Here is a 24,636-nt window from a genome sequence, read left to right on the forward strand (position 1 = left end):
TGTGGATGATTCAACGGTGAAATATTATTTTAAATATGATTTTCTAAGAAGGAAGCGAGGTGATCATTGACACGTAAACTTCAGAAACTTGAGCATATGTTTTCGTTCCTTGAACAGAAGTACGAATATAATGGCCAGTGTTGAAGAACTTCGTGCTAAAATCCAACAATTGGAAGAGGAACTACAAGCAGAGAAGGACAGAAATGTTTCTTCTGCAGGAAGACAGAAAATAGAGACGATGAGCTCGGAAGTAGTTGACAGTAATCCATACAGGTAAACAAATTAGTGTCCCATACATTAGGTTTTGTGTAAGTCATTAAGTAATATAGACTTCTACTTCTATTCTACTACTTGTCAAAGCCTGTTCAGCATCTAGACAAGGGTGATCTTTTGCCGACGGTGGACGGCTTGTGTAAATTTGTGCCGAAATATATACATGTTTATGGTGCAATTAGTAAAATGATAAAAATCATAAAAATCATAAAAAATAATGATGATGCTGTGACTATTCGCAGCTGATGGCTTCCTTGAACTGCTTCAATGTGGGCAGTTCAATGATATTTGTAGGAAGCTCATCCCAGTCTTTCATGGTGCGAGGAAAGAAGCTGTATTTGTAAGAATCGGAGGATGTACCAAGTCTGGTGAAACGAAGGTGATGTTGACTCCTTGTAGCTCTGTCTTTCTGTGAGATGTAATCTGGAAGAGGGATGGCTATCTGGTGGTGGAGGATCTTGTACATCATGGCTAGACGTGATTCCAGTCGTCGCTCTTGTAGAGTTGGGAGTCCGATGTTCAATCGCATAGCCGTGACGCTGTCTTCTCGGCTGTGATTCCCTGTGATGAAGCGTATCCCCCTCCTCTGAACTTTCTCAAGGCTATCTATCAGGTTTTGCCGATATGGATCCCATATAGCTGCCCCATATTCTAGTTGTGATCTGACTAGTGTTGTGTATGCCTGTTTCTTGATGGCAGATGAGCATAGGCTGAGATTTCTTCGAATGAATCCCAGTGTTCTGTTGGCTTTGGCTGCGACTGCCTTGATGTGATGTTTCCAGCTAAGTTTTTCATGGATCTCCATCCCCAAGTAAGACTGGCTGGAAACAGCGGCGAGCACCTCATCTCCCATGGTGTAGTTAAGGATGATGGGTTTCTGCTTGCGATGAATTCTCATGCTGTAGCACTTCTTCGCATTGAATAGCATCTGCCACTTTTCAGCCCATTTGTGCAGCTTTTGAAGGTCTTTCTGTAGATCCTGGGCATCCTCATCTTTGTCGATCTTTCTGAACAGGAGGCAATCATCGGCAAAGAGCTTAATGGTTGAGCTAATGTCCTCTCCAATATCATTGATGTAAAGTAGGAACATCAGCGGCCCTAAAACTGTCCCCTGCGGCACCCCTGATTCAACATCTATGGTTTCCGATGCTGCTCCATCAACAACTACTCGTTGTGTCCGGGCAGTCAGCCAGGTCTTTATCCAGTTCTTGGTGTTGTCTCGGATGTTGTCTATTTTCCCCAGTAAGCGCTGATGTGGTACCGTGTCGAAAGCTTTGGAGAAGTCGAGTATCAGCATGTCAATCTGGTGGTGATGGTCCAGAGCCCTCGCTATTTCTTCGACTGTTATAGCAAGCTGCGACTCGGTGGAATGTTGTTTCCGAAATCCATGTTGATAATGTTGGAGTAGAGTGTGCAATTCCAGGTGATCCATGATTGAGTGGAAGATAATATGTTCCATCAGTTTAGTTGTTACACACGTCAAGGACACTGGGCGGTAATTCACTGGGAGGCTTCTATTACCCTTTTTGTAGATGGCTACAATGTTTGCTGTGAGCCAATCTTGAGGCAAGGTTCCAGTTACATAGGATTGAGTAAAGATGACCTGAAGAACGGGAGCTATCTGTTGTGCAGCTTCTCTCAGAATGCGTATTGGTACCTGGTCTGGTCCCGGAGCTTTCCCTGGGTTTAGGTTCTCCAACAGCTTTTTGATTCCATCAGTATTAAACTCGATGCATGGCATAGATGGATGTTGACTGGTGCCCTTGGTTGGGACGTGGTTAGTATCTTCCTTTGTGAATACTGACTGATACTGCTGGTTCAGTGCTGCTGCCTTCATCTTGCTGTCTGTCGCTGGTCCGTGATCTGTTTTCAAAGTTGGTATACCATTGGCGTCTTTCTTGAGGCTGCTGATGTAAGACCAAAATTTCTTTGGTTTCTCTTTCAGTGAGTTCTCTAGAATACCCTAGAATAGACTGGACACTAGATCTAGACTGCATAGATTCTCAACATGTCAAACACCACTGTACAAAACTCAAGTCAGTTCACTCGAAATCGGTACTTTAGTGACAATTGATGACACCTAGACTAATTAGCATTGAAATACAATCTTTTTAACTTACCGATTGTTAGAAAGAATATTTTGAAAATTAAAAGAGAACTTGCGCATTGAGCGCTGTACAGTGAGTTCACGTGCTCTCATTGGCCGAACCGCTCGAGTGGCTTCAATTTTAAGTGATAGAGGGCCTACTTAACTTAAGCGCAACTTAAGTTCAATGGCAAAGTCAATACGTAAGATTACGTCACACCACAGAGATTTTGACACTTCCTGCAAACAGGTGACGCCCTTCACACATAACTGACCCACACACTGCATTGCAAACACATAAAATAGAAAAATCAACAAGCATCTCAGTATAAATTTCCAGTTTGTACCTTAAATATGACGGAAATGAGAATTGTTCAAACTTAAAAAATACTTATTTCAGACTTAAACTTAAGTGAAATATTTAACCTGTTAAGGATGCTGAAAAAATAGAGGGTTTGAGTGAAATATCATGATAATGGTATCGGATCAAACGGGAAATCGCAAGCTTTCTCCTCGCACCAATATCTTATAACATTGAGCAAATGGCAACCAGTGATAGCCAACTAGAAGGGAACTTGTCGGCACCAATTTAGGAATATGAGGCTGCAATTTTGCCGAGATCGGATAAGCGTTTTGCGCATGCCTAAATGTAAGCTAAAATTTCTATGTGTGTCAAACTTGCCAGTGAAATGTTGAGAATTAATAGAGGTCCTCTAAAAAGTTCTTAATACACAAAAAGTATACTTACATTACTGCTCTTTGTGAGTATATGTACAGACAGAAAAATCTGTCTGCTTGGAAGAGTTTGTAAAAACATGTTTTGCAGTTATCTACTTAATAGTATCCACATCTGTGATATGAAAAAATTATGAGTAATCTTTGAAATCTTGGAAAAATAACAATTTGTACAAATTGTAGAAAACTAGAAAAGTATAATTCTATGAATAATTGAATATGGCAATTGAAGAGACTTGCATTTGATTCCTAGATTTACAGCTACATGTAGATACATATTAAAAATTAAATGATACCCATAATTATGCGCCTCTCAGATGACAGAAGTGTATTTGAGTTTGTTTGTTTCCAGACATTGCCAGATTTAAAAATCAATATTTGTATTTATTTTGTATTCATATCAACAGTCGACTGATGGCATTGAAGCGAATGGGCATTGTTGATAATTATGAGGTAAGTAGATTTTAACCCTTAACTGGGCTATTTCAGACCAGGTTTTTACTGGGGGGGGGGGGTCAATTTGACCCCCCCCCCCCTAAGATCTCGGCCGTTTCACCGCAGATCGCCGCGAAAATTTGCATGCATGTCAAGTGAAGTGTAAAGAATACTATGGTAATTTCAAATTTTTGAAAAATTTACTCATTTGCATATTTATGCTAATTTATGCAATAAGGTCATAAAATTCACATTTCTGCCCATAAATCATAGATTATTCATATTTAAGTATTCTTTTTCACTACATATATTTATTAGACCATTTGGAATAATAATACAACACACAAAATTGGAAGAGCCAGGTTATTCCTTATGTTATCTCTTGTTTTGATAATTTCATTGTTTTTTTAACTTATGTATTTTATTGTTTTTGTTGTTTTATTTCATTTATAACTACAATTCAACTATTTTGACCCCAAAACAAACATCTAAACTTAAAACAAGACTCAATAACCAATGTTTTATCTATTTTTAGGAAAAATGACTTTTGCATATGTTTTGTACACAAATCATGAAAATGAGCGATTTTCGGGCTGACATGCAAAGACAAAAGGTCACGTGACCTTGTAACCGTAGGTCCGATTTTCGAAAAAATTGTTTTAAAAGATGCGTAAGACTCGAAAGTAAAAAGTCGTGAAAGGAAAATTTTATATCTGCCGCGGTTTCGGAGTAGTCGCGAAATTTCTACAGGGGGGGTCAAATTGACCCCCCCCCCCAGTTAACATAGGGTTAAGTTAAATTTATTAAATGAATACAATAACTTGAATCATTTTTTTCAAAAGTAGTACAAAGGAAATTGGTTACGCTAAATGTATGTCTGTTATAAATATACCCCGTACTTCTAATTATTCAACTATCTATAATACATACATGTAAATGAAAATTGTTTTCCTTTCTCTCCCTCTCTCTCTCTTTTTCATTAACTTGTTGTTATCTATTTCTATTGAGACTTTGGCTCTAAACAACAACACATTATTGTCAGCAGAAATAGGAGAAGTTGGAAGAGGATAAAGAGGGAGAGGGTAAAGAATTGATAGGGAAAATAATGATATTATGGAGTTCGGCAAATAATTCTTGACCATTGATTGTGTGTACAGAGAATCCGAGACTTCACAGTCGCTGTGGTTGGTGTTGGAGGTGTAGGAAGTGTCACTGCTGAAATGCTGACCCGATGTGGAATAGGCAAGGTAAGAATAGACCACGGGGCAGTTTCACTAAAACATCATGTCTTAGTATGTGAACATTCCGTTGAAAAGTTGACATGCATGTGAAGGGGATGTCCAATTGTCCATGAACTTACTCTTGAAAATTGAAATGCTTTTGAGAAACTGGTCCAAGTTTACTTATGAAGTCAAATTCAGAGATATTCCTTCCTAAGCCTGTCATGATTCACTTTTTACTTGTTATTCCCCTGTTACTCTTAATGTAATCCACCTTGTATAAAATAGATTATTTTGTTACCAGAAAAAAATAAAGTTCATCAGGAAGCAGCCATTATGAATTATGGTAAGATGGTTATGTCAGTATGTCAGACATAGGTGAAAGTATACCGTTACTATTTACCATGAAATTTTGAGTTAAGTACTTAGAACATTGTGCATTGAAACATTCTTTTCAGAATTTAAACCTTCTTTTTTGAAGGTAAAAAGATTTATCCATAGATGTTAGCATCCTTTTTAATTGTAACATTTTAAACTTTGTTGAACTTGCTTCTTATTTTTCAAACTGTTAAACATTTATCACTGTCCATGTTCCATGCTACTACACCATATCGTCAGCAGAATATAAACATACCATTTTTTAATCTCTAGATTTCTCATGAGGTATTTATTAATTCATTTACATACTGGTAGTTTTATTTCTGTTCTCTCCTAGTTGTTGCTGTTTGACTATGATAAGGTAGAGCTTGCTAACATGAATCGTCTTTTCTTCCAACCTCATCAAGCTGGTATGAGCAAAGTACAAGCAGCAGAAAAGACTCTCAGGTAATACTCGTCCATCGGTTTAAAAGGGCTTGTCAGAGTGACACATCAATTAGATTGTATAATTACAAGGTCAGAAAAGCCTTTGATCCATTGGTTCACAGGCTTTGTGTCCATGGTCTATAATGAAGCTGTCCTATCACAATGATGAAGAAACAGGGCTTGATCATTTTCATCTTTTGTTAAGAACACCTTGTTCACTCAAAATATGCTATTTTAAAAGTTTCACATATTTTAAAAAATACTGGAAAATGAAAAATGTCGGTCCTGTTACCTAAAAGAGAAGGGAAAAAAGATGACTTTCAAGTTTTACCATAATCACATACCGGTATATTTGTCTGATGGAGTTATGACTCTGCAGTGAAGCACATCAATTTATTACAGTGTAATCAAATGCTGGTAGTAATGTCATTCAAGAGAGGCTTTCTTAAATTCTTTTAATTATATTAACACTTAAAACAAGTGGAATAGTATTTGGTTTGTTGAATCAAATTTTAGTCTAGTAGATGAAAATGAACTTTGATATGATTGCTGGCCCTCGGGGAGAACTGTATTGAATTGAGTTGAAAAGTTTTTAAATCAAATTTTATTGTGGCTAAGGCCTCATTGCAAGCATTTTTTTTTACAGATTTGAATAGAAAATATATACAATCATGACAATCGTACAGTATTGGTACCCAAACAATAATAATAGAAGATATCAATGAAATAATAGGCATTTGGGGATTTTGGTAAAATATTATGTTATTTAAGTGAAGTAAAAAAAATATATAGGTATAGGCATAAAATGAATTTAGTGCATTTTCTAATCACAACTCATAATTGTACATTTGGTTAATCCTGATGAGGCAGCAGTCTTTGTTTCATGCATTTTTTCATAGATATATCAACCCAGATGTAGAATTTGAAACTCACAATTATAACATCACAACTATGGAGAACTTCAAACATTTCATGAGCAGAATTCAGTGAGTATCTATAAACTACAATCTAGGCCTACTATTCATTGATGTCCATTTCCATTTATATCATTGAAAATCAAAGCATATTGCAGTTGTTTGTGCCTGAGCAGGTGAAGCAAATTATCATCATGACCTTTGTGACTCTCCTCTTTTGACTGTATGTTGTGTTTCCCATTGTATGAAAGTAACCTGCATTTTTTTGCCTTACTGAACAACAGTCCAGATATTCTTAAGTCCATTTTAAACATGTGGTCATATAAATATAATACATGAATGCTTTTCACTCAAGAATAAAAGCATCATGTTCTTACAATCGCACAACTAATTAATGATTTTCTTTGTTAATAATCAGCAAAGGCTGAACATATAAGTAGTCTGTCTCCTCTCGATATGTTTCTAATGTAGAAATGATTGGTATAATAGTATGTCGATTCAATTCAATTCCATTCAATTCAATTCAATATTTGTGGTAATGTAGGAATGGTGGTCGAAATGGGGAACCTGTCAACCTGGTGCTAAGCTGTGTAGATAACTTTGAAGCAAGAATGGCCATTAATATGGTAGGTATTATAATTAATTACTCACTTTTCCTGTCCTTCTTTATCAGTTTGTATGTCTGTCTTTATATCTCTTTCCATCCAATTCTCTCTCTCTCTCTCTCTCTCTCTCTCTCTCTCCCTCCTTCGTTCCCTCCCTCTCTTTCTCTTCGTCTTTCCTCTTGCTGTCTGTCAATCAATACATATCTGCCTCTTTCTCTGTCTTCTTATTTCTCCCTTATTTAGCTAATGCACAGTGTATTTCAAGGCCATGAATTTGGTGAAAAGGATGTTTCTAAGTGTATTTGGTTGGTCAAAGACAATATGTTTTATTTTATTATCATCTAAAACTCTATACATTAGCTATATAGAGTAGATGTGTAGCTGGATAAAAATGGAACTCCCAGTATTCATTTTTGAAATTCATCAACACATTGCATAGAACTCTGTTTATTAATGCTGAGTTTAGAGAAACATTCACCGGTAAGATGTTTATAATTGAGCAAATTGGCTGTAACATATGGTTTGTATATCAGTGATTGTTAGATCTTAAAGATAATCACAGAATGTGTGATTTTTCTGAAATTGAAATTTCCTCTCCTTCTTCTTCTTCTTTGAGTAGTCATGTGTCCTTTAATCCTGAAGATTATTACAGGTGTGCTGTGCTTGAGATGGTGCAGTTCAGCTGCAATTATTACATCAATAGTGCAAGTAAAACCAAGCAGCAGTAGCTCTAGTCTACTACCCATCTACCCACCTAGTATCACACTATCAGCCTGTGCCTAAAGCAGGGCTCCACACTAACTTCTTGGAAGGGGCTCCAGATTGAACTGTTTACTGTCTGTATGCATGATCCGTACATATAAAATTCAAATTTTGAGGGTGCGAACTTAGATTATTGGTACCATGTGTCCAGGATGCCTGTTTTGTTGAGCCCTGTCTTCCACTGATGGGGCAGATAAAATGCCACTTGGTAGTATATTTCTTGGGGTTTTGTTTGACATCATAGGTATTAATGCAAGGAAATATATCATTTGACTGTCTGTGACTTTGTATCTTTGAATCAGGCATGTAATGAGATAAATCAGAATTGGATAGAGTCAGGAGTGAGTGAGAATGCTGTATCTGGTCACATACAACTCATCAAACCAGGGGAAACTGCTTGCTTTGCGGTGAGTTACATTTCTTTTTAACAATTTTGTCCATTCTACATTCCTTTTATAACGATTTGTTTTCTTCGTCTTTTAAACTTTTGAATCATCTGAGAAATAAACTGAAATGGACCATGTGGCAGATTAGCCCTATATGCTTAACATGTCATCTAATAAATTGTGATACTATAAACATGATTATGTATTTGAAGTATATTCAGCTTAGCACTTAGTAAGTTCACAGTCAATATAACAGGGTATTTTAACTATCTATATATCCATCAGTCATGACATGAACGGAAAAACTAAATTCTTTCTCACTAAAATTCTCAGTGAGGATTTTATAAGGCGAGTGAAGAGAAGTTTTGTTAAGCTAATTTAATTTAATCTTCATACTTGCCTAGTCAATAATTGTGGAATCTGTGAGTTACATTTAATCATACAATCTTGCTACAGTGTGCCCCTCCCCTAGTGGTAGCTGAGAACATTGATGAGAAGACATTAAAGAGAGAAGGTGTTTGTGCTGCTAGTCTTCCAACCACAATGGGCGTAGTAGCCGGTCTTTTAGTACAAAACACACTCAAGTAAGTTATCCTTCCATGGTCTGTCTCTATCATTCTCTTCTTGAGTCTTTCACCAAGACTTGACAAAGACTTGACTAAGACTTGACCAAGACTTGAGTAAGACTTGACCAAGACCTGAACAAGACTTGACCAAGACTTGACCAAGACTTGACTAAGACTTCACGAGGACTTCACGAAGACTTGAACAAGACTTGAACAAGACTTGACCAAAACTTGACCAAGACTTGAGTAAGACTTGACCAGGACTTGACCAAGACTTGAGTAAGACTTGACCAAGACTTGACCGAGACTTGACCAAGACTTGACTAAGACTTCACTGAGAATCTAGTGAGGCATTACTCACACTGCAGGAAGATACAACCCAAATATCCAGAGAGTGTAATCATAGAATACTTTTGTTTTCCGTGTATTGCATCATTCTTTGTATTGAACAAGCTAGAGTATAGTGAATTAGTAACAACTCTTTGCTTGTATCTTACTCAATTTGTTTTCCCCTCATTCAGTTGTGTACTATGGCATACAAGATTGGTAACACCACAGTATGTAAAAGTAGATAAAAACTGCTTACTATTTGGTGATGATACTTTTAAAAACACTGTATCCAAAGAACAATTAGAATGATATGACAAAAATTTAAAAAGGATACAGTACTGATGTATAAGAGCTAGCAATCTTTGGTTTGTGATTTTTAAATGTGTAATGTGTTTTATGTGAATTATGAGAAAAGCTGAGAATAAATTTCTTCCTACGTGTATATGCTTTGTGTTACCAGATACCTGCTAGAGTTTGGCAACGTGACTCACTATCTAGGTTATAGTGCCCTCACAGACTTCTTCCCTACAATGTCAATGAAACCTAACCCGACCTGTGATGACAGCTTCTGCAGGAAATGTCAAGAAGAATTCCAGGTTGGTTCATTATTCTAGATCATTTCAATTGATGACTGAAAATCCATAACTAGACAATTTATTACAAAGAAGGAAGGAGAGAGAGAGAGAGAGAGAATAGAGAGAATGAAGAGGAGGGATGGAGGGAGGGAGAGAGAGATAGAGAGAGTAGAAAGAAAGAAAGGACCAGAAAGTACAAATTGATTAAAGGGAAACAAATGATGTGAGCTTTCCAGAATCCAGACATGTTTTCATCTCGGAAGGGGCGCTTCTTTCTTTCAGTCTGTGATAAATAAATGGTCCTTTCCGGCGATCCTGTTTTGATGATGTATTATTTCACTTCAATGTTTTTACTTTTGAAATGCCCTCAGGTTGATTATGTGAAGGCTCTTGCAGTCATGTTCTCTTTGCTTTGAGCAATTTCCATGAAGAAATAGTAATCAATCATGATCAACTGATTTTCAATGAATTTATATCCATACCTGGCAAGAAATGAATTCCTTAAAAATGCCAGAGAACCATGATGAAAGACATGAGCTCTACGCAAGAGCCCATTATTGTTGTTGTTATTATCATCATCATCATCATCATCATCATCATCATCATCATTGTTTTATTGTTGTTGATATTATCATATGTTTATGTAACAGAATCAGCAAGCTTTGAACCCGTCATCTGAGGTAGAAGAAATCAAGGAAGAAGAGGTCGTACATGAGGCTAATGACTGGGGTAGGTCAAAGGTCGTAGCAAACATGCTGATGTGTATCGTAAATTCAAAATAATGCCTTTTCTGTCTATATAGATGCTTGATATAAGTTTACGCATTTGATTCGATTCTGTCAATATACGTTTTCCTTTTTGTCCAATTATTTTGTATCTGATCTCTTTTTGGTTATGCCTTCAATTTTTGTGTCACCAATCCTTTTTCTAATTTTGTCCCATATTAGTACTTGATTAAATTTGTCATTTGTCTTAAGAATATATTCATGTCTTTTCTTTTCTTTTCTTTTTCCAGTACATTTTGAATACCAGTAGTAACTGAAAAAGAGAAGAAAAAATGAACGATATGTGTACTTCCATTCTGTATGAGCTCCCTCTTTTCATGATAATGATCATGATCTTAAATCTAATATCGACTCCAATCTTTAGATAGGGCAGTGTCATACTTTCAAAGAATTTCAGTGCACCTTCCAGTGAAATTTAACCTAAATAACAATCATATTTCACATTGAACCTATGTTTTACATGTTATGATAGAACTTTGACTTTCTTGTTTCCACAATTTGCATTGGTCGTACGCTCTATCCTTATTTCATTTTGTATACTTGCCAGGTATTGAGCTAGTAGCCGAGACCAGTGCTGATGACCTAGTCTCTAAACCAGCCCCTGAGCTTGCCAGCGGGATCTCATATGCCTATGATAAACCAGCTGAACAACAACAGGTAGGCCTATGTGTATGTATAATGAAACCTGTGTACAAAGACTGCTCAGGGGGGACAAGAAATGTGGTCTTTGTAGGCAGGTTAATTTTATGTACTTTTCCTTTAGCACATGTTACAATTAGAAGCATTACTCAAGGTAAACAACAGAATTGATCCGTACAGACAGGTGGTTTTTGTAGACAGGTGGTTGCTAAAGCAGGTTAATAATAGTTGCAATTCATGTAGTGCCTTTTCTACTGAATACATATCGCTTTGAGATGCCATCCATGAGTTCAACTATATACAAGCTACGAAGTACCTAGTGACAGTTCGAGTTCAATGAAAGAATATGGTTTCAGAATAGATATGTCTTTAAATTCTTTTTTAACTGTTCTACTGTTGGTGATGGTTTCAATTGAAGGGGAGCCTGTTAACAGGACATTAACGTAGCATTATACGAATGTGATTATTATAATTATGAACAAGGATCTTGAGGTGGTGGCAAAAATTAATCCAATTCATCTTTGTAATTGTACACATAGTTATCAATACCCATGAAATGAGCATCATCAGTTTATGTCTCATCTTGTTCTATAATATCATTAATAATTAAACCATGTTGATCTGAATGTCTTGTGTTCATTCATTCAGATACCTGAACGTAGTGGAGGTGGAGATGAGAACCAAGAAGATGGAGAATCACTAGATGATTTAATGGCAAAGATGAAGAGTCTATAAAACCAAACCTGTACACCCTGACAGCTGTGATATTCAAGATCTATATTGATTTGCCATTCCTATTGCCATCTTACCTGTTGAGAGCAAGAAAGGTGTTCACTCTGTGTTATAGTATATGCCTTAATGCCCTTGTGACTCCCAGCAGATGAATGTAACTTATCATTCCACAACTATGCTCTAAGTAGAAGGATTGATGTCTAAAAATAACATGTCTTGTTTTGGGGCCTGAAAAGGTTAAAAGTTCGTCAACTATTGAACATGACTACTATATTGAAGATGCAAAGTGCATGTAAGAATATATAATAAAAAACTCATAAATGTTTTTCTGTCTTTTTTCCTTCATATTTATTTCTCAAAATTTCTGCCACATTTCCATCTCTTTGTTTGTTCTCTTCTCTGAGTGTACTACATATACATTTATCTATTTTCTACTTCCCTGCTATTTCTGTTGATCTGTCTCCTTTACTCTCCTCCCCTTCCCCCCCCCCCCCCCTCGCTCTCTCTTTCTCTCTCTCTCTCTCTATTTTCCCCTCTCTTTTCTCTTTCCCTCTCTTTCACAATTTTTGTTGAATTTTCCCCTTCCTATTTGCTTCCATTTTATGCTTGTGACTATTTGTTTCCATTCATATTGTGATAATGGTTTTAAAGAACTTTAAAGTATATTTATCAAAAGTGCTAACTTATTTCAAACATGCCTTGTATAGGATTAAATGATTGTGTAGAACAATAACAATTTCTCAGCATATTTTTCCCTTCTTAATTATTATTGAGCATGTGAATTAAACAAACAAATAAAACCAAAGTATACATGTACGTTCGTTAAGTTTTGATTCATCTTGTGGTATGCCTTTGAATCTCTTATCATGAATTCTTAACAATTTAGAGATTGTATACATCCCTATCGATGTAAATTAATTTTGTGTTTGAAAGGCTTTTTAGTTGCCATGGGAATAGATGATGAGATATAACATAGTGCACAAAGGGGTCGGTGCAATGCTTGATATTACATATTTGTCTCAGATAGCATTATCAGTATCTAGAAATGAAGTTAGATATAAGCATAAGGTTATTATCCTATAACAATGTAGACTGTTTGAAGTTTTATGAAGAACAATAAAAACACTTTGTCACTTTGTCAACCCTTCACCGTGCAAATGCTTATTGAGCCCAATATGCTACTTGTATTGAAGCTAGTTACAGTATGTCACATGTTTCTTTATACTGTTATAATAATTTTGTTTCTTCTTATATATCATATGGTTACATTGCAAAATTTTGCATAATATATACTAGTTTACAGGCATAAAGTTTCAAAATTACATGAGATATACTAGTTTTAGTTCTTATATATTAGATCATTTCAGATGGATTAAATTGCAAAATATTTCGTAGTTTATATTATGCTTTGGAAGATACCTTTTGCTTTTAACCTTCCCATCCTAGTTATGGAAATTATGTTATTAATTATAAAATTGAGGTTAAAAAAATAAAAATAAAAACAAAAATGAGAGACATTTTAAATGTTTCAACAATGTAGCTTGTTCTCAAATTCTAAATGGTATTTAATCTGTTTACTAAAACTGCCAACCTATATAGGGGAATCACATTGTTGGGCAAAACCCCAGAGGTTGAGATTCATTATGTCATCTTAGGGGTACACTGATAGCACCACAGCATCACAAAGCAGACCCTTGGGCCTTTTTTCACATAATTATTACCCTTTTCCATCTCAGTGCCTCAAACCACTCACAAGTCTCTTATCGCAGATTGAAAGTCAACTTGCAATATCTCCTTACAGAAATAACATTTTTATCTATATTTTTACTACATTTCGGCAGCACAGAACCCTTAATTTACAGATAAAAAGTAATTTGGTATTAAGCCCCCTGTAAAGACTGTACAAAATGAGTATAAGCATCAGTGAATCCTCTCTGAAATCTGTAGTATGGTCACAGAAATGTTCCATTGTATGTTTGCATGAATAGAAATAAACTATCAGTCAATATTTATTCCTCTGTTTTCAGTAATTTACCTTTGTGTGTCTAATAATATGTTGTGGAGTACATGTATTGTAAGATGAGGGGAGTAAGAACAGTAATCGATTGATGGATACTGATATTTGAAGGAAAAATGGGAATATGGGTTGTAAGGAAAGAGAGGAGATGAAAGAAAGGAACAAGAGAAAGTCGTGAAAGTGCAGATGTACAAGATCAGAAGTTTTATCTTTCATTGGCATTCTAAAAGACTGCTGATTTCTACCCAAACATTTGACTATACACCTGTAATATATTTCATGTTATATTTCTGTTTGTTTAAAGTAATGCTTGCATTTCCTTAACAACAAAGAAGACGAAAGACTTTGTGCATGGCTGATCGTCAACGTAACAGAGTTTGCTCTTTGTTGCTACGCCAGTGAAAGCAAATTCGTTTAATAAAACTATGAAAATGCAAGCATTACTTTAAACAAACAGAGCTTTGTTATTCCTGGCTCATTTTTACTGATTGAGGTGTCATATGAAAGGGCAGAATATGAACTTTCTGGAAATGTTATTTTCTCTTTGAAATTCAGATACACTAGCTCGCCAAATGACTTTTTGGTACCCTTTCTTCAAATTGTTTTTAATCACTCATGCGTGAAATATGTATCATTTGAGTTGCATCAAATGAAAGAGTTCTAAGCTTTACAAATATGTCTCATTTATTGATTATAATTGTGATTAATTTGTTGATAAAACATAGATAATTCTCAGTTTTGTTTTTTCTGGGACGCACTGTATAATTCAATAAAACAAGTATCCCATTCAATATCATACCACAAGTGGGAAAACAGAACACACCAAAAATGGATCTATATCACTTTTATCATGATTATATTTCAATTTTACTGAAAGACACAATCCATTATTCTTAATTTATACTTTAAAAATCATATAATTACAAACTTCTCTTACAAATACATATAAGTATAAAAAGTGAGTTACTATTTACAGTAGAGCTGTTACTAGCAAGATTAACAGTCTTGAACTTACACCACCATGAATACAAGTATCATATACATTTCATCCTAAACCATTTCCTGATAAAATGACTAAACTAGGATAAAATAAATAAGTTGTTTAGAAACATGCTATAAGGTCAACATGGGTGTGACGACATAAACCAAAACTAAAAAAATAACTTGTATTCTTAACATGGAGTTTTAGATTTAAAAGAATAGGATGAATGTCTAACATATCCAGTCAATAATCTTACATATTACACAGACAAAACATAAAATACAAACTATATTACATTTAGGCAAGTATCTCACACTGATTATGTTGTAAGAACTTAGTCAAAAGGTCAAGAAACTAACCTCAACTAATTACATGTATTAATAAAGTTATCATAACTTGTTGTGAAAGGTGTGGAAACCTTCCTGGTGCAACAATATTTTATCCCATCAACCTTAAAGAGAAAGGTTTCAGTTTATTTGTCCAGCCAGACGAATCTACTTTTAATCATCATTATTATTTTTTATTTCTTTTGGCACTTTCAAAAGAAACAAAATACAATGTACATTATATAGGACATAGTGAAAAAATACAATAATTTGACACTTGCGCACCCGACCAGGTAACCTGGGTAAGGAACAGGTCAACTTAATGTCCACGGCCCACAGGCCTTCATTCCCACACCTGATCGGATGTACAAACATCTTGACTTAAAGTGTGGATATAATGCACTATTCTCCTTAGGGAATTCCCAGTTTACTGCTATATATTCTCAGATCTTTGAACATAAATCCTATCTGTGAATTGTTAGATCTTTGGAATCAATTTGATTAATATGTGATTCTGCAACAATACAAAATATCAACACCAAAACTTTCCTTCTGGTAAATACAAGCATTGCCGAGCAAACCATTTAATAATAATAATAATAATAATAGCCTAATAGTCCACTCCAAATTTTATTAAACCGAAACGGAAATTCTTTTTGCCCAATTGATCGTGAGCCCGGCAGCCACTGAGCAGCGCCAGATCGATGTTGCTCTATCCCTTATTGTTGAATGCCAAACAAGGTAGCAACAACTTCCATCTTTTGGGGGTTGAATTGAATTGAATTGAATTTATTTAATCAAGGTAAAACTCACATCAGCCTAAAATGGTTAAAAATATTCAATGAAAATGTTATTTCATTTAAAAAGACAAAACAGATTAAGCAAGGAAGACAGAATATATCTGTTCTTCCTTATCTTTGACATGCATGATGCACTTAGGGGACTGATAATAGTACTGATAAAAAAAATCAGCTGCAGGAAACAGTGATTACTGAAATACATTCACAGCAATGGGCAAGTTACAAAAAAATAAACCTGATCATGAAATTGAATACAATCAATTAGCTATTCCTTTAAAGGAAACCTATACCCAAAGAATAAGTGTATGTATTCTGAAAAATGAGATGTATTCCTGCCCTTTGATGTACAATATTCCTTACGAAAATGTACAAGATATGTATAAATAAAGATATTCCTGGCATGATGCGATGCCTTTCAGCATGATATGGGCGCAGCCATTTTCTTGAAAATGTGACGTACCTGTTGAAGTTGTACACGTATCATGCACCAAACTTTAGTTGGAAAGAATTTTTAAATCAATAACGAAACCTTTACTTTTCAATAAAAAAAATAATAACTGAGATGATAGAAATTATATTAAGTGAAAAATACATGATAGGGGCATAGGGGCACAATTGTAACAAAATTTATTTATAAATACTACACTATAGCAGTTGACAAATCTATTTCATTTATGAGAAACCTTTACACCAGAAGAACACTAACTTATTTATGCAATTTGCGTTCTGGCAATTATAGTACAAAGGATAATAGCAGGTGAATGAAATGCTTCATCACCAAACACGTCTGGGAAAGAAGCATCCATAAATTTGAATATATTTACTTGATAAACAACTTCGCATAGTACGTCACATTATCAAGAAAATGGCGATGCCCATGTTGTGCTGAAAAACTGTACTTTATTTTTTATTTATACCTCTCTCATACACTTTGATGGGGAATCTTGTAGATTTATGGGCAATAATATAATAAATCTCTCAGAATAAGTAAAGTTATTACTTGGGATTTGGTTTCCTTTAAGTTAAGACCTTGTAGTACTTAAACATTTAAAAATGATGTGGGGATATTGTACATAACAATGAATATATCTGGAAAGCAGGGTCAAGGAATCAAAGCTTTTTCTTACTGTCATTATCAATAAATCTATTTACACATCATTAAAAAAAAAAAATTTAGTGATAATTTCATTAATCATCTTTACTGTAGAAACACTACAATACTACACATAACCTAGGACCGATCTTTACAGATAAAAGTATTAGTTGCTCAGGCAGGATAACATACAAATAATTCATGTAAGAAGATGGTGCTTATAATGGCATTGTGTTTACAACATTAGCAATGGTGTACATAAAAGTAGAAAATGCTGATTAACTTTTACTATGGGACATGTAATGGCACATAATGCAGTTTCACATACATATAGGAAACACTTCATCGACAAGTAAAGGTATTAACCATATTAAATGAGCTAGTAGGATAAAAGAATGAAAACATGTTCTATTCTTACTCTTTCAGTATAAACATGTGATTAATGTCATGATAACCAAATATACCAAATGTATATCAATATATAAGAGAGTATCAATACTACACCAACTCCACATGAACAATGTGCTCAAGGCAACACAAGGAAAAATAAAGAATGAAAATAGACACAAAAAACAACAACTACCAAATAAAAAGTTGATTTACTGGAAAGCAAATTTTAATGATATAGATGCATCAGTGATAAATGTAGTTGGGGTTAGGGATCGAAGCTCACATTAAGGAGATACCAAGATCCTGTAACACAAGAATCGACTCTACAATCAATATAAAATCAATTGTATATCCAATCTTGCTACAATTAAATTGCATCTTACCATGCACGCATTGAATCTATCTGTAAAATAAAAATAATTGGAAGTACATATTGTAAAGTTATGATTGATTGAAGGATAAGTAAATGAATTAAGGCTGGTTCAGATATGGTGTGGTAAACCACCGCAAAAAAAAAACTGCAGCATTTTTAAAAACATATGGAATAAAGGGCTTGCACATCATCACTGAGTTATGTTATAAGATCTAGAAATGTGAAACATTTTACACTTAACGCTTGAAGTTTTACCACCTCATATCTGAATGAGCCTTTAAGAGTCATGATTATGATGATGGATATGATTTCACTTTCTCTGAAAGACCAGGGAAACCACGCTCGGTCAAGTCATGACAAACCTCCTCTTTCACCTCCCTGTCACTCTTTTTCGGTGTACTCTGCTGCAAGAAATCGAGAAGGTAATCATGTACTAATTCTTGATATCCAGGTGTTCTCTCAAGATCTTTGCGGCAGATTTTGTTCAGGACTGTATTTCCTGGTTGTAGGAATAAACAAAAGTGTAAAAATAAGCAAAAAGTACATTAAAGGGATAGTTGCATGAGTTCTATTTTCAAGATAATTGCTTCTTTAACCAATGATTTGAAAATTACTGATTGGAACATGGTACTTCGATCAAGTGATGTGAATACGGCATATAATATTTCTTGATAGTCTTACAACGTTATGTGATAAGCATATACTTTATCAAAAGAAGAAAAGCTACCGTAGAAATGAGATTAAAAAACCCTGGATAACTCTTGCTATTTTGAAGTTTATTAAGAAAACTAACATGTTGTATGGTAAATATTAATTGGACCCTTCTTTTGAAAATAAATCCAAATATAGGCAATATCGTAATAAAATAAATACCTTAAAACGACGTGCTAAAAGAAAATATTATTTTGATAAATTCACTGCTGTGAAGTCTAATTTACGTAAAACATGGAACGTTGTGAATACTATTTTGGGTAAAAAGAATCGTACAACGCGTCAAACGCTGCAATACAAAGGAAAAACTGTAAATGAACCAAAAGAAATTGCAAATATTTTCAATAATCATTTTGTCAACATTGGAGAAAACCTTATTAAGTCCATTCCTGACTCTAATCATTCATTCTCTGACTATTTACAAGGTAACTTTGTTCACAGTTTATTTTTCAAACCAGTAACTATCACTGAAATTTTAAATATTGTTAAAAAATTGCCTAGTGGGAACAGTTCAGGATATGATAACATAAGTACACGTCTTTTAAAGTCGGTCATCAATTTTTTACTCGTACCTTTAACACATATTTGTAATCTGTCGCTTAAGAATGGTGATTTTCCTTCAAACATGAAAATCACCAAAGTAATTCCCTTGTACAAGATGGGAGATACAGATAATGTTGTTAATTACCGTCCTATTTCCATTCTGCCTTCTTTTTCTAAAAAAACTTGAAAGATTAGTTTTTAATAGACTATCAAGTTTTTTGGTTCGCTTCAACATTCTGTCTAATGAGCAATATGGCTTTCAAAAAAATTCTTCCACAGGTCTTGCTATTCTTGATTTATATGATAAAATAGTCCATTATGTTGATGTAAATAATCATGCAATATGTGTTTTTATGGATCTTTCGAAGGCCTTCGATTCTATACCCCATGATATATTATTAGTTAAATTACATTTTTACGGCGTAAGAGGTTTACCTCACAAATGGTTTCAAAGTTATCTTGCCGAAAAGAAGCAATTTACATCTGTAAATTCTCATTGTTCTTTTTTTAATCTAATATCATATGGCGTCCCTCATGGCTCTATTTTGGGGCCTCTCTTATTTTTGATTTACATCAATGATATTGTAAACTGTTCCACTTTCTGTAAATTCACACTTTTTGCAGACGATAGGACTATTCTTGCCTCAGAAAAAAAAGAAGATCTATTAACCCATAAACTGAATATTAATTTGGAGTATGTTTACGAATGGCTAGTTTGCAATAAGCTGTCTTTGAATGTTTCTAAGACTAAATTTGTTATTTTCAAAAATGCTAGGAACCTAAATCCTGTATATGACAATGTATCTATTTCTATCAACAATAGATTAATTAAACATAAACAGTGTAGAGTTTTTAATTACCTTGGAGTACTTTTCGATGAAAACCTATCTTGGACTTCTCATATTAATTATATTACAAAAAAGGTTTCTCAGAGCGTCGGTATTATTAGTCACTTAAGATTTGTTATTCCACTCCGTATCTTATTCATGTTATATAATGCATTTATTTTGCCATGTATTGCAATTCTGTTTGGGCGACGAAACATCCCTCTAAGTTACTCAAATTACATAGACTTCAAAAAAGGGCATTACGACTCTGCTCTAATTCCCCTTTCTTAGCTCCCTCACAACCTTTGTTTAGAAAATTCAATACTTTACATATTAATGATATTAATAAATTGCAAATTGCCTCATTGATGCAACGATTTTTCTCAAACTCACTACCTCCAAACCTTATGCACCTATTTAGTCTTAACAATGTGGTCCATACCCACTACACAAGAAATGCTGATAAATTCCATCATTGGAATGCTTCGTCCAATATACTAACCGATTCTCTCCGTTATGTTGGTCCAAAAATGTGGAATTCCCTACCTCCATTTTTACAATCTGTTGGATCTAATAATTCTTTCAAAAGACTTTACAAGAAACATCTTCTCTCTCTTCATAACGCATAATTTAATTATTCCCTGATCTCTTTGATATTATCACCACATAACATGGGGGGGGGGGGGTAGATTATGTCCTATCAGGAGTACATACATATACTTGTAATAGTGCATAATTTAATTATTCCCTGATCTCTTTGATATTATCACCACATAACATGGGTGGGGGGGGGGGGGGGTTTGATTATATCCTATCAGGAGTACATACACATACTTGAAATAGTGCATAATTTAATTATTCCCTGATCTCTTTGATATTATCACCACATAACATGGGTGGGGGGGGGGGGAGTAGATTATGTCCTATCAGGAGTACATACATATACTTGTAATAGTGCATAATTTAATATTCCCTGATCTCTTTGATATTATCACCACATAACATGGGTGGGGGGGGGGGGGGTAGATTATGTCCTATCAGGAGTACATACATATACTTGTAATAGTGCATAATTTAATTATTCCCTGATCTCTTTGATATTATCACCACATAACATGGGTGGGGGGGGGTAGATTATGTCCTATCAGGAGTACATACATATACTTGTAATAGTGCATAATTTAATTATTCCCTGATCTCTTTGATATTATCACCACATAACATGGGTGTGGGGGGGGGGGGTAGATTATGTCCTATCAGGAGTACATACATATACTTGTAATAGTGCATAATTTAATTATTCCCTGATCTCTTTGATATTATCACCACATAACATGGGTGGAGGGGGGGGGGGTAGATTATTTCCTATCAGGAGTACATACATATACTTGTAATAGTGCATAATTTAATTATTCCCTGATCTCTTTGATATTATCACCACATAACGTGGGTGGGGGGGTGGTAGATTATTTCCTATCAGGAGTACATACATATACTTGTAATAGTGCATAATTTAATTATTCCCTGATCTCTTTGATATTATCACCACATAACATGGGTGGGAGGGGGGGGGGGGGGTAGATTATGTCCTATCAGGAGTACATACATATACTTGAAATAGTGCATAATTTAATTATTCCCTGATCTCTGTGATATTATCACCACATAACATGGGTGGGGGGGGGGGGGGGAGGGTAGATTATGTCCTATCAGGAGTACATACATATACTTGAAATAGTGCATAATTTAATTATTCCCTGATCTCTTTGATATTATCACCACATAACATGGGTGGGGGGGGGGGGGTAGATTATGTCCTATCAGGAGTACATACATATACTTGTAATAGTGCATAATTTAATTATTCCCTGATCTCTTTGATATTATCACCACATAACATGGGTGGGGGGGGGGGGGGTAGATTATGTCCTATCAGGAGTACATACATATACTTGTAATAGTGCATAATTTAATTATTCCCTGATCTCTTTGATATTATCACCACATAACATGGGGGGGGGGGGTAGATTATGTCCTATCAGGAGGACATACATATACTTTAAATAGTGCATGATTTAATTATTCCCTGATCTCTTTGATATTATCACCACATAACATGGGGGGGGGGGGGGTAGATTATTTCCTATCAGGAGTACATACATATACTTGTAATAGTGCATAATTTAATTATTCCCTGATCTCTTTGATATTATCACCACATAACATGGGGGGGGGGGTAGATTATTTCCTATCAGGAGTACATACATATACTTGTAATAGTGCATAATTTAATTATTCCCTGATCTCTTTGATATTATCACCACATAACATGGGTGGGGGTGGGGGTAGATTATGTCCTATCAAGAGTACATACATATACTTGTAATAGTGCATAATTTAATTATTCCCTGATCTCTTTGATATTATCACCACGTAACATGGGTGGGGGGGGGGGGGAGGGTAGATTATGTCCTATCAGGAGTACATACATATACTTGTAATAGTGCATAATTTAATTATTCCCTGATCTCTTTGATATTATCACCACATAACATGGGGGGGGTAGATTATGTCCTATCAGGAGGACATACATATACTTTAAATAGTGCATGATTTAATTATTCCCTGATCTCTTTGATATTATCACCACATAACATGGGGGGGGGGGTAGATTATTTCCTATCAGGAGTACATACATATACTTGTAATAGTGCATAATTTAATTATTCCCTGATCTCTTTGATATTATCACCACATAACATGGGGGGGGGGGGGGTAGATTATTTCCTATCAGGAGTACATACATATACTTGTAATAGTGCATAATTTAATTATTCCCTGATCTCTTTGATATTATCACCACATAACATGGGTGGGGGGGGGGGTAGATTATGTCCTATCAAGAGTACATACATATACTTGTAATAGTGCATAATTTAATTATTCCCTGATCTCTTTGATATTATCACCACATAACATGGGTGGGGGGGGGGGTAGATTATGTCCTATCAGGAGTACATACATATACTTGTAATAGTGCATAATTTAATTATTCCCTGATCTCTTTGATGTTATCACCACGTAACAGGGTGGGGGGGGGTAGATTATTTCTATCAGGAGTACATACATATACTTGAAATAGTGCATGATTTAATTATTTCCTGATCTCTTTGATATTATCACCACATAACATGGGGGGGGGGGGGGGGGGTAGATTATGTCCTATCAGGAGTACATATATATACTTGTAATAGTGCATAATTTAATTATTCCCTGATCTCTTTGATATTATCACCACATAACATGGGGGGGGGGGGGGGTAGATTATGTCCTATCAGGAGTACATACATATACTTGTAATAGTGCATAATTTAATTATTCCCTGATCTCTTTGATATTATCACCACATAACATGGGTGGGGGGGGGGGGGTGTAGATTATGTCCTATCAGGAGTACATACATATACTTGTAATAGTGCATAATTTAATTATTCCCTGATCTCTTTGATATTATCACCACATAACATGGGTGGGGGGGGGGGGTAGATTATTATGTCCTATCAGGAGTACATACATATACTTGTAATAGTGCATAATTTAATTATTCCCTGATCTCTTTGATGTTACCACCACGTAACATGGGTGGGGGGGGGGGGGGGGGGTAGATTATGTCCTATCAGGAGTACATACATATACTTGTAATAGTGCATAATTTAATTATTCCCTGATCTCTTTGATATTATCACCACATAACATGGGTGGGGGGGGGGGGGGGTTGATTATATCCTATCAGGAGTACATACACATACTTGAAATAGTGCATAATTTAATTATTCCTGATCTCTTTGATATTATCACCACATAACATGGGTGGGGGGGGGGGGGGTAGATTATGTCCTATCAGGAGTACATACATATACTTGTAATAGTGCATAATTTAATTATTCCCTGATCTCTTTGATATTATCACCACATAACATGGGTGGGGGGGGGGGTAGATTATGTCCTATCAGGAGTACATACATATACTTGTAATAGTGCATAATTTAATTATTCCCTGATCTCTTTGATATTATCACCACATAACATGGGTGGGGGGGGGGGGGTAGATTATGTCCTATCAGGAGTACATACATATACTTGTAATAGTGCATAATTTAATTATTCCCTGATCTCTTTGATATTATCACCACATAACATGGGTGTGTGGGGGGGGGGGGGGGGTAGATTATGTCCTATCAGGAGTACATACATATACTTGTAATAGTGCATAATTTAATTATTCCCTGATCTCTTTGATATTATCACCACATAACATGGGTGGAGGGGGGGGGGGGTAGATTATTTCCTATCAGGAGTACATACATATACTTGTAATAGTGCATAATTTAATTATTCCCTGATCTCTTTGATATTATCACCACATAACGTGGGGGGGGGGGGGGGTGGTAGATTATTTCCTATCAGGAGTACATACATATACTTGTAATAGTGCATAATTTAATTATTCCCTGATCTCTTTGATATTATCACCACATAACATGGGTGGGGGGGGGGGGGGGTAGATTATGTCCTATCAGGAGTACATACATATACTTGAAATAGTGCATAATTTAATTATTCCCTGATCTCTGTGATATTATCACCACATAACATGGGTGGGGGGGGGGGGAGGGTAGATTATGTCCTATCAGGAGTACATACATATACTTGAAATAGTGCATAAT

At 35.2% G+C, this 24,636-nt stretch overlaps 1 protein-coding gene across 1 annotated transcript; it reads left to right on the forward strand.

Annotated features, from left to right (window-relative positions):
* Nucleotides 1-9: 9 nt before the first annotated feature.
* LOC115918342 (ubiquitin-like modifier-activating enzyme 5) lies at nucleotides 10-12,172 on the forward strand. The gene is made up of 12 exons (XM_030974285.1): nucleotides 10-273; nucleotides 3,502-3,547; nucleotides 4,687-4,776; nucleotides 5,465-5,574; nucleotides 6,453-6,539; nucleotides 7,012-7,093; nucleotides 8,137-8,241; nucleotides 8,677-8,804; nucleotides 9,577-9,712; nucleotides 10,342-10,420; nucleotides 11,024-11,133; nucleotides 11,764-12,172. The coding sequence occupies exons 1-12, from the start codon at nucleotides 131-133 to the stop codon at nucleotides 11,848-11,850; spliced, it is 1,203 nt and encodes a 400-aa protein (XP_030830145.1). The 5' UTR covers nucleotides 10-130; the 3' UTR covers nucleotides 11,851-12,172.
* The last annotated feature ends 12,464 nt before the right edge of the window (nucleotides 12,173-24,636 follow it).

Source organism: Strongylocentrotus purpuratus, unplaced genomic scaffold, assembly GCF_000002235.5.
Source record: "Strongylocentrotus purpuratus isolate Spur 01 unplaced genomic scaffold, Spur_5.0 spur5_scaffold_7, whole genome shotgun sequence".
Lineage (NCBI taxonomy): Eukaryota > Metazoa > Echinodermata > Echinoidea > Camarodonta > Strongylocentrotidae > Strongylocentrotus > Strongylocentrotus purpuratus.